Genomic DNA, 16,118 nt, shown 5'->3' with positions numbered 1-16,118 from the left:
ATTGACAGTCCACCCATTCACACTCATTTCACACAGGAGATGCTAGAGCACTTCTACCGAGCACTGCTATGCTGTCAGCAGCTGATGTTCCTGCAGACTGCACTTCCAAATGACACTAACAGGAATTGCAGAGTCCCACTGCTGCATAAAATTAACTGGAAGTTACAGGTATAAACATTTCCCTACCTCCTTTCAACTGTATTCATATTTGATAATAAAAAAGTGCAAGTATGACAGTCTTTACACTGCAACCCCAAGCTAAAACTATTGGTTTTGAGTTCCCAAAGAAATTATTAGACTCTCTCTCCTCAGATTTATCAGAAGCCTTATTTTCTTTATCTGCCTGAACAAAGATAATCTCCATCTCATGCATTTTGTTCTCAAACATCAAAATTTTTCAGTGCAGACCCTGCTCTGCCTCAGTGGTATGCCAGGATTGCAAAGAATCTATCCTTCCAGGCAGAAGGACAATAATAATGGTGGAATGAAAAAAAGGAGGTAGGGCCACAATGATTGCACAGAGGAGGGTAAACATGGAGACTTTGATATGGAGAAAGGAAACGGGTTGCATGCAGGGAGGACCTGAAAAAAGAAGGAGAGATGAATGCAGGGTACTGCTCAGGGCATGCTTGTGACGAGTGCAATGAGAGGACTCTACAGAAACAAGCATGTGACCCTCTGGCAATGAGACTGTCTAGTGCAGACGAGCAATACATCTTGGATTTCTTATAAATTCCCCGTGTTTTGAAAAGCTAAAACTCAATAAACAAGCTGGGAGCTTAGTCAGTCACAGAAAGGATACTTTACAGACAAGATATGAAGAAATAACTAGTTGCAAGAAAGAACATTTGCTGAATGCCCAACAGGCCCACACAGCATAACACTTCTATGATATGGTTCTTGCAAAAGACATTTTTTCTATGTCACCACTTTAAAGGGGAAGAATGACCATCTAACAAGTACTAACTTTGGAGCTGAACACAGAAAGTTAATTAAAACCTATAGTGTTTGATATAATAACGCATTTTTAATAGCCAAGCTAGAATAAATAAGTGTGCTAAAAAGAATTGGCAGAACACTAGAAAGCCTTGTGATCAACAAAACTCTAATACAGGGTTTATGATCTTTTGTGGTGTTCGGGACCATATTTATTTTCAAATACTAAAACATGTTTTAAAAGACACATAGCTCATCATTAGTGCCAGTTCACATCTCCATCAGTGCCAAATCTGGCAACAGTGGCATGCCACGACTGCTCTAAAACAATGAGAGAAACAAATCCAGTGTGCCAATTTGCGGACTAAGACAACCAGGTTAATTCTTTTTAACTCCTTTTAAAGGGGCATTATTTTAAGCCTGTTGCTACACCATTCATGGTGATTAGATTCCAAGAATTGCTAGTATAGACCTTATAGAGAACATGAACCTACATACCACATCCAGAGGTGCATAATCAATATCCTCCAGAAGCACCCAGTGACCTTTGGTAACAGCTTGTGTCAAGATTCCAGGCTGCCATACAAACTCCCCTGGTACGTCTGTACAACGATACATGCCAAGCAGTGTCTATGACAGAAACACCAGTAAGTTAGACACCTGTTCATTACACGCCTTGATAACTCAGAATAAAAGCTTACAAAGATGACCAAAGTGGCCTGTAAGTAACACTTATATAGCCTGTCCATTACTAAGCAATCTACCTGGTAATCTATGCTCAGCATTACATTTTATTTAATTAAGAAAAAAAAAAAAAGTTTCACTCCTTCCACATCCACAATAATTTAACTGAAACATTGTAACTAAAATGAGCCAGATAAATAGAAGTGCATTTGCACAGAGTTGTACCAACCCAATTAACAAGCAAAACAAGCAGAATAACATATTAGACTGGCTAGAGTTACAGTGAAACGTATTTTGCATTTTTGAAAAGTCTGCAACTGAGCTGGTAAAGTAAGAGAAATTTTAAAACAAGTTATTCTAAGATACAAAAATCAATCAAGCTTTGCTTTTCTGTAAAGTTGCAACTTTTGCAGTTAAGCATTTCTTCCATAATTAAGCTTATGGTTTCACTACTTCATAGATTACAACTTGAATTTTATCACTTTTCCTTAATATGGCAGTCTTATTCATGTATGTGAAGAGATACTCTCTTGGAGAAAAGTTGTGAGATGGTGAAACTGACTGTTCTTCCATGAAAATAAAGAAGGTGACTACCAATGGCAATTAGAAGCTTCAAAGATAGCACTTCTGGTAAACACTAACCCCCTCAGAAAACTAAACATAACTTGAGCCCAATAACATAAATTAATTCATACTCAAAAGATACACGTGCAAAACCAGAAAAATGGGATGCTATCTTCACTCTGGTTTTACCTCTACACGTAGAGTTACATCAGTGTTATGTAACTGCAAATGTCCTTCTCAATATCACGGGGTTTTACTTCATCTTACCTTTATCACAAATAACTGGGATCAGATTAGACTGATTAGAAAAACCCTGATAAAATCCATAAATTAAAGGGAACAGATACAGCACAATTATGTGCAGAATTTAAAAGTCTACTGAAGCCTAACTGTGATTTTTATCTTCCTCAGATTTATTTATTACCATCAATAGCAAGATGGGGCTTGCTACAGTGCAATATTACAGAAGTCTGATCATCCTACCATAAAATTATTTCCACAGTTACCTTGCTGTCAGTTTGATCCCCAAGCTGGACTTTCAAAATATGAGGAGGCTTTGTTCTTCCTGTAACAGCTGCTAAATATTCAATTAAAGAAGTCTTGCCACATCCTATGGGTCCTTCTAATAAAACAGGACTCTGAAATGCTACAGCAATAGCAAGATTTTGGAGATTCGTGCAGGTAGATTCAACCAAAACAAAACAGCTGGTGCTATTTTCCTGTTCAAACATAAAATTTGAGTTACTACACTGAAATTGTTACTTATGTATAGGTTGTGCAACACAGAACAAGTAGAAGAGCTAGTCTGATGTTTAGAAAATTTTGGCCTGCAGATCTGTCGACATATATCAAATAAAATAAAGAGTTCTAAAGCTGTGGATTATAAAGACTGTATTTAATGACTGGTATTAAGATAGATTTATTTTATGAAAAACCTATTATAGATGATACACTTAAAGTATATGTACAATTTGTTCCCAAAGGGAGTTTACACTCAGTTTCCAGTACAGGCATAGCACGTATTCAATCATCACACTCATGTCAATCAAACACAATTTGTGATATAAGTTAAATAATTTAAGTCATCAGAACGGATCCTAATTGCAGGACAAACTGAAGAGCAGTTAAACTCAGAAGATGTAGTGTGCGAATATGCCTTCTGACAGGATAGCATTAGGCTTTGTGCAATAAATTGATATACTATCGACTGGAGAAAAGTTAAAATTTTGGAGAGTATCTACTGAGGTTTTATCATATTGATTAATTACTATTCAAGAAACTATATCCACTGCAACTTGGATAAAAGTGAACTGAACTTTTGCTTTTGCTTTATTTTCATGCATTGAGTTTAACTATCCTATACTTTGGCCTGTGTGAAAATAGATACAACACTTCAGCTCTAATATTTGTACACTACAAATGAAGGAGAGAAGTCAGAATATGTATTGCACTGAAACCAAAAAGATGATCACTATATTTTAAATTTAAATTTTATTTCAGATATAATTCCATGTATTTCCCTTGTAACAATGCTAATTTTTAAAAGTACCTGCCTTCCCTCACAGTTTGTTCCTATCCCTTTGTCAGACCTCCTCACCTGCAAAATGTAACTGGAACCACACTATGTACTAGATCAATGAAATAACTGTGGCTATTAAGAAAGAAAGAAAAAACAAAGAAAAGAAAAAAGCATGCTTTTTTGGAAGTTCTCTCCTCCCTCTTTAGCAAAAGGATGCTTTCAGCAATTCAATTTATAGCATAGCTCTGCTAACAGCTATATCAGCACAACTTTAGCAGCAATGATACTGGCACGGGAATAAGAACATCCTTAAACAGCTTATCAGTTTCCCAAGCTGCAATGAATTCCAAACCATACCCTCACTCCTATAAAAACTAGAAAGCAGAAAATTCAATTAAAGTAGTTCTTTTTTTTTAAATTAAAAAAAAATGAAAAAAGGAGATTTGGGGGGAAAATTGCTATTTCCTTGCTTCTGCTACTTAAGAAATTCGGGACAATTGGCATTCTTCATTCATTTCTTTGTTCTGCTTCTGTAGACCAATATACTGAAATTAAACAGCAATACTCAGCCTAGGTAAGAGCCAAAATTGTTCCTAAATGACAAAAACAGCTAAGAATACTGACTGCAGCTACAAAGACGAACCCAAACAGCTCAAAATGAACAGTGTCTCAAGAGAAATAAGGTTAATATGCTGTTTGCTCAAATATATTTATGTCCTTGATGGACATGTTAAAACTACAAGGCACTACATTCTACATTACACTTTACTCAAGGGAAATGGAGAAAGTAACTTCTTGCCCACTTCCTCTCCACTTTCCCTGCTTTCTAGACAAGCAAGTAGCCACCTTGTTTTCCTTTGTTTTAAAATGAGAACTAAGAATATGTTTTCAGAAAGGCTGCTGATAAGAAGATCTCTTTACTGTACAAGAACTATTTCATGTAGGTAAAAGCAATTGCATCAGATCCCTCAGTATCACCCTGACTTGGACTGGAGACGTACTATACAAGGCTGAATATTCTCTTACAGCATGTTTGTAAGAACTGCTACTTGAAAATAAGATAATTACGCCTCCATTGCTTCATTCCACTACAGAGCTCCTTTGTAGACTCAATATAATGCATCAGTAGCTTACAGTACACATCAGGAAAGCAAAATAAATGCACATTATCCACAGTATCTCAATACCATTTAAGCAGGAAAGCAAGATAAGCCAGTTCACAGCATTTAGGGCATCTTAAAAAAGATACAGCCTTAATCCTGGGTTACATACCTGCTCTTCAAAAAGAGGCTGTAATCTAGGCAGCATAATACCACATACAGCTACTACATTTGCAGAGAGGTCGCCTGATACAATATCTCCTTGTGTATATTGCAGTTCTTTCTCTTTTTGACAAAATGAGGAGTCTGGACTGGCCAAAACAAGGGCTCGTTCCACATTCTGCATCTGAGATTCTTCTAGTAGCCTGTCAAATCCATATCCATGTTTATTAACTCAACCAAAAGCCATCAACAAAAGCGATTAGCACTCAATAGCTAAAAAGTTCTTACTTTAGTCTGAAGTGTATCAACTCTTCAGGACTGAAGATCTTCTTGAAGAAGGATAATTTGTGCTCATCATTCATGCATGTAACCAGAGCAAGACAGTTTGAAGTATACCTAAAAATTATATTTAGAACAAAACCGTCAATACTTAGTCTTAAGATACTTAGTTTGACAACTGACAGTTACAAATCAAAACATCAAGTTTGGAAAAATACGTAGAAAACTTTTTCACAGAAATTATTTTAATGCTCTGCTTAACATTCTTTAACCATTTCTGAGATATTTCTCTAGAGAAAACCAATTCTATCACGGCATACTGTATTGCTAATATACAAAGTAACTAACCAAGACAGCACTTTCCCAAACAAATGGATTTTAGATGTTCACTTTCAGAGAAAACTAAATTTTCTTTGTTTGATTTTTTTCTTCTCCTGTCATTTCCCTTTGAAATTTGTCTTCTATATCATGTTATTTCTAAACTGACCCTAATACAATGAATTCAAGACTCAGTGTCAAGAGAAGCAAAAAACTCCCAAGCCTTGACTTCATTATTACATAGAGCTGTCTTGCAACAAATGGACATTTAATACAACCATAAATACATGTTTCATTTATTTCAAGTCTGCTTTTATGTTCCAAGAACAAAGTTTTCAACAAGCTTGAAAAAGAAAAAACGTTCCCAGGAGATTGGAGGAAGTAAATAATCTGACTTTGAAATTTTGTCCTGAACCAAATTATTACCTGAACACCAGGTAAGCCTATTCCAGTCAATGGATTAGCACTTTAACTCTTTTTTAAGACTATCTAAATGCATGTCACCCAGAAGAGCTTCATAAACGGCTGAGAGATTTGGTAATACTCTTGCCTCCACTATTCCTAATATCTTAGTTTAAAACTATGTGTTACTAACATGATTATGAATTTGTTTTAAAAAAAAAAAGACAACTATTAAATATTTTTTTTCTTAAAGAAAAAGGCATTACAAGTACTACCACTCACATAAATTGGGAAGATTATATGACTAGATTGAAGCTCTGCAGGCCGACACCTAACATAAAAACATCTGACCAAAAACACCTGCAAAGCCTGCAACAACAAAGCCAATTAGGAGTATAACTTAAATAAAAAAAGTGTGATAGTGACTCAGATTTCTATTATTAACTGTACAAGCAACAGAAAAAACAACTAGTTACTATCATATCAATACAGAGTGGTAAAATATGTTATTGTAATAGAAATGGGAGTGAGAGTAGATTCATCTCTACTTTCTTCTAGCACAATTTGCCAGAACACATGCAATACACCAACAGGCTTACAGGAGAGCTGAAGTGATAATGTTTCACGAAGTTCACCATCTCTCATGAATCCAACTTGGGTAAACAAGTCATTTGCAAAGACTTTTCCAATCCATACAACCCACAGCTTACAGCATTACTAAGAGTGCTTAAGTTTCATTCTGTGATAGATCACTACAGCTTTCAGAAGATCAGATAAGCAGCATAAATACAGATACTGAAGGTATGGATTTTTCTGGTACTACCTGAAGTTTCTTTTATCCTTGCGCATGAACTTTCCTAAACACAATTCAAGATACAGGTATGTCTTTTCAAAGGAGATCTGAGGTCTTTAACTTACCAACGGACTAAAGTGTCATGACTCCTTAGGAGTGGAATACACACACTCCAGTCCCATAATTCCCGGAAAACTGACTGCTCCTTTTGTAAGAATCTATATGCTGCCTCCATGAGATCCCGTAACTTCATTCGTCTGCGCCCATATCGGACTGTGTTTGCATCTGAGCTCTCTAGGAAAAGTCTCTGGAAAACTGGCGATGTATTCTTAAAATATCTTAAAGCAAATCTTCAGAAATAAGAGAGAGAGAGAGAGAGAGAGAGAGAGAGAGATATGGATCACAGACATCTAAGCCAAAGCATAGAAAAATAGCCACTAATAAAAAAGTTCTAATTCAGAGGTCCTGAAACAGTAATTGATGGTATAGTGCAAACTAAAGGCCTATATTTAGCTTTGTTCACACTTGGGAAAGACAACCTCTTTAGCAATCAGCTGACAACATATACTTTACCTTATTAAAGATGACAGATGACTACTTGATTTACAAGGGGAAACTGTACCAACCTTGGTGAAATATCATTGATTTCTCCTGTTTACTGAACAAGTAATAACGATTTCCTCTTAGGTAATTTTGTATTCTACTGACTACATAGAGATGTCAGGCCTAATATTAAATGCAGAGATTTTGGTAGTGGGAAATTTTCATATCAGCTGTTTTGCTTTTGTTTTGATCACTAAAATGAAAACCATGTTAAATATTACCACACAATTAAATTTAACTAAGTTGTGTTTAAGACTTGTGTTTTGCAAGTCACTCTTTCAATTCAAAATACATTTATTACTGTGGTAGACAATCCAAAGTATTGTAACGACACCTCTCCTCACCAGCCAACACTGACGAGCATATGCTCTGTAAGTTCAAACATCATGCAAAAACGCATTACATTACTTACGGCAGCACATCTGGGTGACCAGCCACCAGCTTGCTCATTGCTACACACAGTCTTTCATGCAGATCATGGTTGATCTGGCCACCAGCTTTAATGGCTTTTGCATTTCTTTCCAGCAAATCCAACAAGATTGGCCGAACTTGGCGACCGATGAATAGAGTACATTCTTTATCCAGTAATAACTGGGCTAAAGTATCAAGGATGCATCGCCGATCCCGCTTAGTCCAAATCTGCAGGAATGGAAGGTAAGAATAAGTTAAAAGGGAAAGAGTTTAAACTTCTAATATGAAAACTATTCATGCAGGATTCACAGTGAATTTTACATAAACAAGTCTCAAAAAAAAAAAAAGAAAAAAAAGAGACACCAAAAACCCCAATTCAAGCATTTGCTTGCTTGGTGAGAAACAGAAAGGGTGACATGAAGAATAACATACTGAATAAGAATTAGGAAGAGATGCCCCTAAATCCTAAACCATGCTTGACAGCTTAACAATCAAGCAAAATATAGAAAATTAGTTTAAAGGGGAAAAAAAGGAAATTATAATAACAACTAATACTTCTTTATTTATAGAATACCCACTGATCTCAACAACTCAGTCACAGATAACCACAAAACATTTAAGCTCTCCAAAATATTGAGTTGCATCATGTTTGCTCTTTTCAAAAATAACAAGCACTGAATCAATCATGGTTCCAGCCAAGGTATCTGCAGTTTTAAAGTTGGTATTTTTTTCTTTTTTCTTACTTTTATATAAATATAAATATATATATATTTCTTTTTCTTACTTTTACATAAAAATGGGACCATTTAGGGCATACCTTTAGGGCAAAACAGAACATTAGGCTTTAGAATAGATGGAAAATAGAGCCTCATCTGCTGTCAAAAAAAGAAAAAAATCTTTCCAACTTTGTTACTGAAGAACCACAGCCCATTTCCTGTGTCTTTAAACAGGAGTTTCTTTAGTCTTTGAGCTCATTTTATTATCCAAGAACCTCTCCAACACTGTGAAGTTTAACATATAACACAGTATATACAATTATGATTTGTGAAAATTAGCATTATGAATTTGTGCTATAGCGGTTTTGCTCTTAACTTCGATCCTCCACACTCCCTCATTGATTGAGTGAACCCTTATCCTCTATCAGGATGATTTTATCTTTCTTGGCAAATAGTAGTAAATACTGCTAGGCAAGGCAGCTTTCCAAACAAAATAGAAATAATCACTTACTAAATTCCTACAGAAACAGTCTGTGATTCTGACAGTCTTTCATTTTAGCTACCTGTGCTGTCAACTTCTCTTTCTCCCAAGCTGTTGTTATTCACGTGAAAGCTGCTGCTGGGCATGCAGAAGGAAGGGATGGTCTCATTGTTAGAAGGTAATGCCCGGCAGAGGTCCTACCTGCTGCCTTTGAAAGGGTGACCTCCTAAGGTTATACCTCTGTTGACATCCTGCTAGAATATGTACATACTTTTTGCTGCTCCTCATGTCTCATTCTGAATTTGAAACAAAGCCAGTCACTCCATAACAGCACGTAAGATATCAAACTACAGTACATGACACAGACATTAAAACTATCACATTAAACTATTAATCCCAAGCAGTTTCTCACAGGCATTTGGTTTTATTTTTGTGAAGCATGATATAAGTTTATCTCCCTTCCTCTTATCTATCATAGTAGAATTAAATAATTTTTAAAATAGAGCTGAAAGTTTGCACTCATCACAGATGAAGAAAGAGACTGTTCATTACAGGATTTGTAATCGGGACCAGATTTGGAGTGGAAGAACAACTAACAAATTGTTCAAAGGCAGCATAGCTTAAAAGAACTGGAGGCAAACTTCACTGTAAAAATTAAAAAGCAGCTTCAGTCTACAAATCAGTTCAACCTTTGGCTATCCATACAAGGCACAACAGGTAAGCACAAAGTAAGCACAAAGCTTACTTTATTTATAAACCAGAGCTTTAAATACCAAATAAAAGAAACAGCAGTAAAACAGTAAATAAATAAGGTGACCTGCTCAGTAAAATTCTGTAGTTAATAACTGCTGTATACCAAACCCATTCTATTAGCAATTTTTTGAGAGCAAGTAATTTTTTTGTGTATAATACCTTTAGGACACAAAGCTGTTCAAAAATCACAGTGGCAACATTCCCATTCTATAAAAAGATCATCTGCATAATTTCAGAGCTCTTTCAGGGTCTAAATTAGAAACTTTATGGAAAAGAAGAATAATATTAGAGGGAATTTTTAACTAAGGTGGCTTTGCAAAATACACTACTTTCTCAACCAGTAGTAGCAAAGGACAGCTGATCTGAAAGTTTTAATTCTAGTGTTCAGACCCAGCATACTAAATCTTCTCCCACAGTTCCAAAGAGCTGCTTTAAGAAAACAATCACAAAAGACTGTTCTTCCCCATAGATACCCAATAGATACATATATGTATAATACATATATGGATTAATGAAAGAGACATTAAGGAGAAGCACAGCTAGGATTGAGACCTGGAGTCAAACAAGATCCCAGATTGCTCTTCTAGCAGTATGTCAAAGACACACACCTCCTTCCCAAACCGCATAGTCCATTTACTCAGTGCTCACAAAGTACAGAAATCTTGATTAAGAACTGTCTCAATCTTAAACCCAGCATTACCAGGGAAAAGGATCACAGCAGAAGTGGGCAAAACTTTGGGAAAGGCAACAAGAGGTCCAGGGGACAGGCATCTGAGACTATTGCTGAAGAGGATGAGGACCTGTTAGAGAGGTGCTCAAGCAACACCTTAGTGAGGAAGTAAGTAGTTCAAGGCATCTGACACACCCCTCCGCTTTAAAAGAAAACAAGAAATGTTGCTATCTGCTCAGGTTACACTATCTATTGCAGCTATTAAGTCGCTTATTAAAGGCAAAAAAGGAGCCTGATATTGTGATTTGAAATGCAGTAATTAGTCTATACAAGCATAAAAGATTACTTCTTGCTTTTACACGAAACCATTCACCTAGACGCTACAGTGGCAAGTGCATAGATAGAATCCGTGGTTTCACAGTCTGAGAGATGATCAAAGTTTGACTACTGTTCATTAATCCTGTTTCAATGTCAGTTAATCAGTGGCTAATTTCATCTTATGTACCTCTTTTTAGTGATTTAAACTCTCCAAAGCCTGTGGGGCAGGGTAGGAGAGGTTTCAAATTAACTTAGGACTGAATTTTTCATGTTACATCAAAACTTCGTTTAGTCTAGTCTGAGGGAGACAGCCTGTGGGCCAAATCCAGTCTGCCAGCACAAGTCACCGCGCCACAGGCAAGATACTCTCCCCAACCACTGCCCCCCATTACATGACAAGGCAGGCACCTATCGTGCACAGGGAACACTCTGGGGCTGTGTGAAAGCCACGTTGCTGGTCGTGGCTCTCAGGTGCTTCCACACAAAGTTACAGGGTACATCTCAGGACAAGTTACACGGTACACTTCAGTGGAAAAGACCATGTCCCACTGGGCCAGATGTACCATTAGATTCTGACTAGAAGTAGTTGCATGAAAAAGCAGGCTCAGCCACCACACTACAGTAGGTGTGAAAAGAGCCCCTGTCTAGCACAGGGGCAGCACAACATCTTTACTTCCATTTCAGCTGGTCATAATCTCAACTAGGATGAGAAAAATCAAGCCATGGGAAAAAGTAACAGCAAATGTTAGCTTGTAACATTGTTAAGAAAGGCTTGCCTTCTGAGCAGGCTTAGCTAGCAGGTATCAATTAAACCTCACTTAACATCAATCCTTCATCTGCTACAATTGTACTGACTAGAAAAACAAGTATACTCCTTTGCAAAAGAAGACCTCCTGATACAAAGTTTAACTGCAAAGACCAGTAGAGACACTACTAGTCCTACCCAATCTAATGACAAAGACAGACATATTATCATCATTTCTTTAGGCCAGAGGGAGATGTAATGACACAATGGTTTGGGAGAATGTCAATTATTGTAGGTGAGCACTTAAGTTAATCAAAATAACACTGAGAGGTCAGTCTAGTGTATCACAAAATGCGGAGCATCAGAGGAATCAGAGCATAATTTCTCTCAGGGGATAGGATTCCTAGAGAAAAAAAAAAAACACCAAAAAATCAAAAAAACCTCACCAATAAAAGCAAAAAAAAACCCCAAACCCCAAATCACCACCTCAGTATGACAACTAAATCAAGCTCTCAGGCCTTTTCCAGAAGTTTTTCTTGCTTATTTTTCTACTGAATTAAGTTACATTGCACTACATAATTTATAGTCTTTTTGGTCTAGATTATTATCCAAACCTTGGATTCAATTGGTGTCCTCCTGGAAAAGGACATATTAAAAAAAAAAAAAAAAAAAAAAAAAAAGTAAATTCCCTTGCCTATAGATTGCCAAAGATTCCTTTGCCTATACCCTGCTGAGGGAAAATACTAATAGTTAACTTGCTTTCTCTACAGTTAGGTGTAAGGATATTTCCAGCAGGAAGTTTGATTTGGCCAGACTACATTCGTACAACTAGGAAAATGGCATAAATGAAACAATGTTGGAGATATTTCCCTCTCAATTTCTTTCATGCTCTTGTATTGAGTGCGGGCTGTTCCTTCCCCCCCCCCCCCACTTGCTAGCAGTTAGTACACACATTTCATAGAAATTCCATATGCAATTTCATGTTACATTTAGTCTGGTTTAATTATGGGTTACTACTAATGGAGAAGGGGGGCACATGGGCAGTGTACGGGAAATCCTCTTTTTCCCCTCCAACAGAAGAAACATACTCTCATCCAGTCCCCTTGCAGGCATCAGATCTAGAGTTGTATGACTGTGCAGCCATCAATTTGGTAAGATTATCCACACTAGTCTGTTCCAAAGTCTTCCACTGGATGGGAAAATTGGTTCAATTTTCCACATTACCACATGCACTACATTCAAGACAAGAGAAGCAACAAAAACACCTGGCTGAGGTTTGAGGATAGGCAGAAAGAAGACAAAGTTGGACCACTCATTTTGGCAGCTGTCTAGTTTCAATAGCATTAAGCATAATGTGAACCTGTATTCTTCTTATAATACACACATACTTCCAAAAACCAAACCAAAACAAAAAGAACACTACCCAGGAGAAGGAAAAATATGCAGTCTCACAGAGAGAACAAGATAACTTCAGCTACCTGCAAATCAGGCTAAATTTTCTACATGTCCTCCTGCATATTGTGTTTGATACCGTCGTGTACACCACTCCTTCAAGGACAGAGAATTTTCTCTTTGACTTTTGTTGAGTGTATTTATTAACAGTTTGTCTCGCAGAAATAACAGCTCTTGAAAAACTAGACAGCAGGAGATGAGAATACACATATACCAGGACTGAAAAAGAAGTGAAATATACCATCCCTTATTTATAATGTTACATGACTTAAAGCCTAATTAGTCTTTCAGACAAAAAGCTGAAGCTGTATTTTAGAAAAAAGCAGTCTGCCTTAGCTGCCAGGACATCAGGACATTTTTCTGACAGGCAGTAATAATTGGGGGAATTTGGGACAGTTAGGTCACCTCCTTTTTCTATGTTTGTTAAAAAAAAGGGGGGGGGATAAAAGTACTTCTCTCCATAAAATACTAAGATTAAAAGGGCTATAAATAAGAGCTTGGAGCTATTATTAAAATAGTTTTCACTCTTGCATAGAAAAAAAAGAAAGGTGAAGTGAAGGATGCCAAGCTAAAACACTAATAGAATAGGACAGGAGTTCTGAAATGCAGCACTTGAGATGTCCTTAAGCTGGTCCCATAGGCCAAACACAAGAACTGCCCCAAAGTGTCAGTTTTTTTCATTTATACTGTTCAGTGCATGTGCAGTGCTTAAAACTCTGGGGAAAGGCATAAGGTTGTTTTTGCTCTGAAGCACAATACGTTTACTTCATTAAACAGTTTCAGCGTTTGTGAATAATATACATGCTGATACCTACAGAAACTGAAGTCCTATTTCTGAAAAAGTACAGCATGAAAATACCTCCACTCCCAACCTGCTGCTTACATGGTTTGCTTAAATAATCCAAAAATAGAAAGTCAGAAAACAAAGACAGCTTAGAGAGTTTTTTGTCCCTCTTCCTCATTAAGAGCACGGAAATAGAAATTTGTGGCACCTTTGCAGTTCTAATGGCATACCAATATTCTACATAAAAGGCATTATTTATACTACACATTAAAGTACCTGGAGCAAGATCTTCCATCACCACATGAACAGTGACTTAGTATGAATCTCAAAAAGCTGTTGTTCCTTACTTAACAGGTTGCGAGCAAGTCCCATTAGCAGTGATTTGTGAAATACTGGAGGAATAAGAAGCCAGAATGATAGCAAAGCTCTAGATATACACATCACAGGCTTCTTAAGTTACATACAGAGCAACTGGTAAAAAACAAGGCAAGATGACTGAAGCCAGTGTTTGTTTAGTGGTAAAGCAAGCCTAACACGAATCCCTAGATCTGTAGCTTCAAAGCTTAGAAGTAGCAGTGCAGTTATCAAAAGAACACATCACTGTTCATTAATGTGCTGTTCTAGAGCCTCTGCATATCTTAGTCTTTATAGCCTTTAACGATTTCTAGCTAGCAAGACTTTTAAACCCAAAGCACATCTCTGGCAACAGTCACCAGAAGCGAAAGGGTGCCGTCGCTTTCCTAGTCTCAGAACTCTATGACTCACTTCCCATTTGCCACTCCATCTGCCTGCTGCATCATATCAGGGGGAGACAGATTTATTGGATCTATTTTTGCATTACTCTGGTCCTCACCTCTTCTCCTCAGATGTTTCTCTCTCTTGAAAAGCACCTCTTTATCATCTCCACTGCTTCCCACCAGCTAGCATCAACTCTCAAATACAGCAGTACACACACTCTTGTCAATTTTACTTTGATCCTATGATTTGGAGTGACAGAAGAAAAAGCCACCTGTCTACCAAAAAAATCCCTTGAATAACAGTAAGAAAGTTTTCCCCAAACATACCTAAGAGACAGCAATTTAGAGTGACAGCCTATATTCCAAAAAAAAGTGGTGATTTAGACTTTTCATCTTCGAGCAACTGGGACATTTCCTAGACACTCCAAAGAAAACAGGGATTTTGAGTCCTGAAATGTGTACACAATTTAGGGGTTTCAAAAGCTTTACCATAAAGAATAGTAACAATATTAAGTCTGACATGTTGATATCCTATTATTACATGTCTTCAAGTACTTCACAGACACGAATGTGTTACACCTCATTCTTCCTAGAGACAAGTGCCTTGTTCACAGTTAAACAAAAAACATAAAACAAAAAGTGAAAGAAAGTACACGCTTCCAACATCACTGCGGTAGTAATGGAAGTAAACCCAGGAAAACCCAGTCCACTGCCTTTTTACCCCACGCGCTGGTTTGGGGCAAATAAAGCCAGGACGGCAGGAAGCATCCCACACAGCACCAGGGTGGTGCGCTGCAGCTAAGCGGTTACCTATCGCCGTGACACTCAGGCACCGTCTCCTTGCTGGCTACCCGCATGGCATCCCTTGCTATCGTCCTTTCAAAGAGCCACCTTACGGGACGCGCCCGAAGGCTTTAACCAACCGCGGGGCACACCACCTCCTGGGGAAGCGCAACGGCAGGGGATGGGGGAGGACCCACCTCGGGTGGCTCCCCGAAAAAAGCCCCCCCGCCCCCTGCGGGGCGAGCGCGCCGCGAGACAGAGCTGCCGCGCGGAGATGGCGGCGCCGAGGGGCAGCGCGCCGCGGCCCCTCTGCCCCCGGCGCTGCCCGCTCACCTGCTTGGCCAGGAACCTGCTCAGCTCCGCGCTGCTCTTCTCGTTCCTGCGCGCCACCAGCTGCAGCGGCTCCGCCAGGCGGAACCGCAGCTCCGCCATGCTGCGGCCCCTCGGCCCCCGGCGCCGCGGCCAGGCGGGGCGCGGGCAGCGGCTGAGGAGCGCGGCGCGGGCAGAGGCTGAGGAGCGCGGCGCTGCCGGGGGGTGGGGGGGAAGAGGGGGCGCCCGCCCAACCGCCCACAACCGCCGCCGAGCCCGCGCGACACGTGGGGCGCGGGAGTCGCGCAGCTCGCGTCAGACTTCCGCTTCGCGGCTGCCGTCATCTGCCGACGACGTCGCAGAGAAGGGAAGCGCGGGGTACCCCCGCCCCTGCGCTCCACGGTTATGCAAACTAAACTACGAATCCCAGAATGCAACGCTCCACTCCGAGCTCGGCCGCCATGAGTTCTCTTGCCTAGAGCATGCTGGGATATGTAGTCTCACGCCAGCTCCCCTCTCCGGAACTGCCCGGCCATCCCAGCCCCGGGCGTTTGTGGGGGGCCATTCCGGGAGCTGAAGCAGATCTCTCCCGCTTTCAG

The 16,118-nt window shown here is 39.0% G+C and overlaps 1 protein-coding gene across 3 annotated transcripts in view; it reads right to left on the bottom strand.

The window, feature by feature from the left end:
- The window catches only part of MDN1 (midasin AAA ATPase 1), a 109,203-nt gene extending 93,532 nt beyond the window's left edge, over nt 1-15,671 (bottom strand). For all 3 annotated transcript variants that reach the window (XM_067293986.1, XM_067293987.1, XM_067293988.1), the window contains exons 1-7: nt 15,544-15,671; nt 7,773-7,999; nt 6,883-7,107; nt 5,254-5,361; nt 4,976-5,168; nt 2,691-2,903; nt 1,435-1,566 (exon numbers count right to left, since the gene is read on the bottom strand). In XM_067293986.1, coding sequence (XP_067150087.1) covers nt 1,435-1,566; nt 2,691-2,903; nt 4,976-5,168; nt 5,254-5,361; nt 6,883-7,107; nt 7,773-7,999; nt 15,544-15,642 — 1,197 coding nt within the window. In that variant the 5' untranslated portion in view covers nt 15,643-15,671. The remainder of the gene's footprint in view (nt 1-1,434; nt 1,567-2,690; nt 2,904-4,975; nt 5,169-5,253; nt 5,362-6,882; nt 7,108-7,772; nt 8,000-15,543) is intronic.
- Between the last annotated feature and the right edge of the window lie 447 nt (nt 15,672-16,118).

The sequence above is a fragment of the Apteryx mantelli genome, chromosome 3 (assembly GCF_036417845.1).
Source record: "Apteryx mantelli isolate bAptMan1 chromosome 3, bAptMan1.hap1, whole genome shotgun sequence".
NCBI lineage: Eukaryota > Metazoa > Chordata > Aves > Apterygiformes > Apterygidae > Apteryx > Apteryx mantelli.
This window is presented reverse-complemented; position numbering and strand designations above follow the sequence as displayed.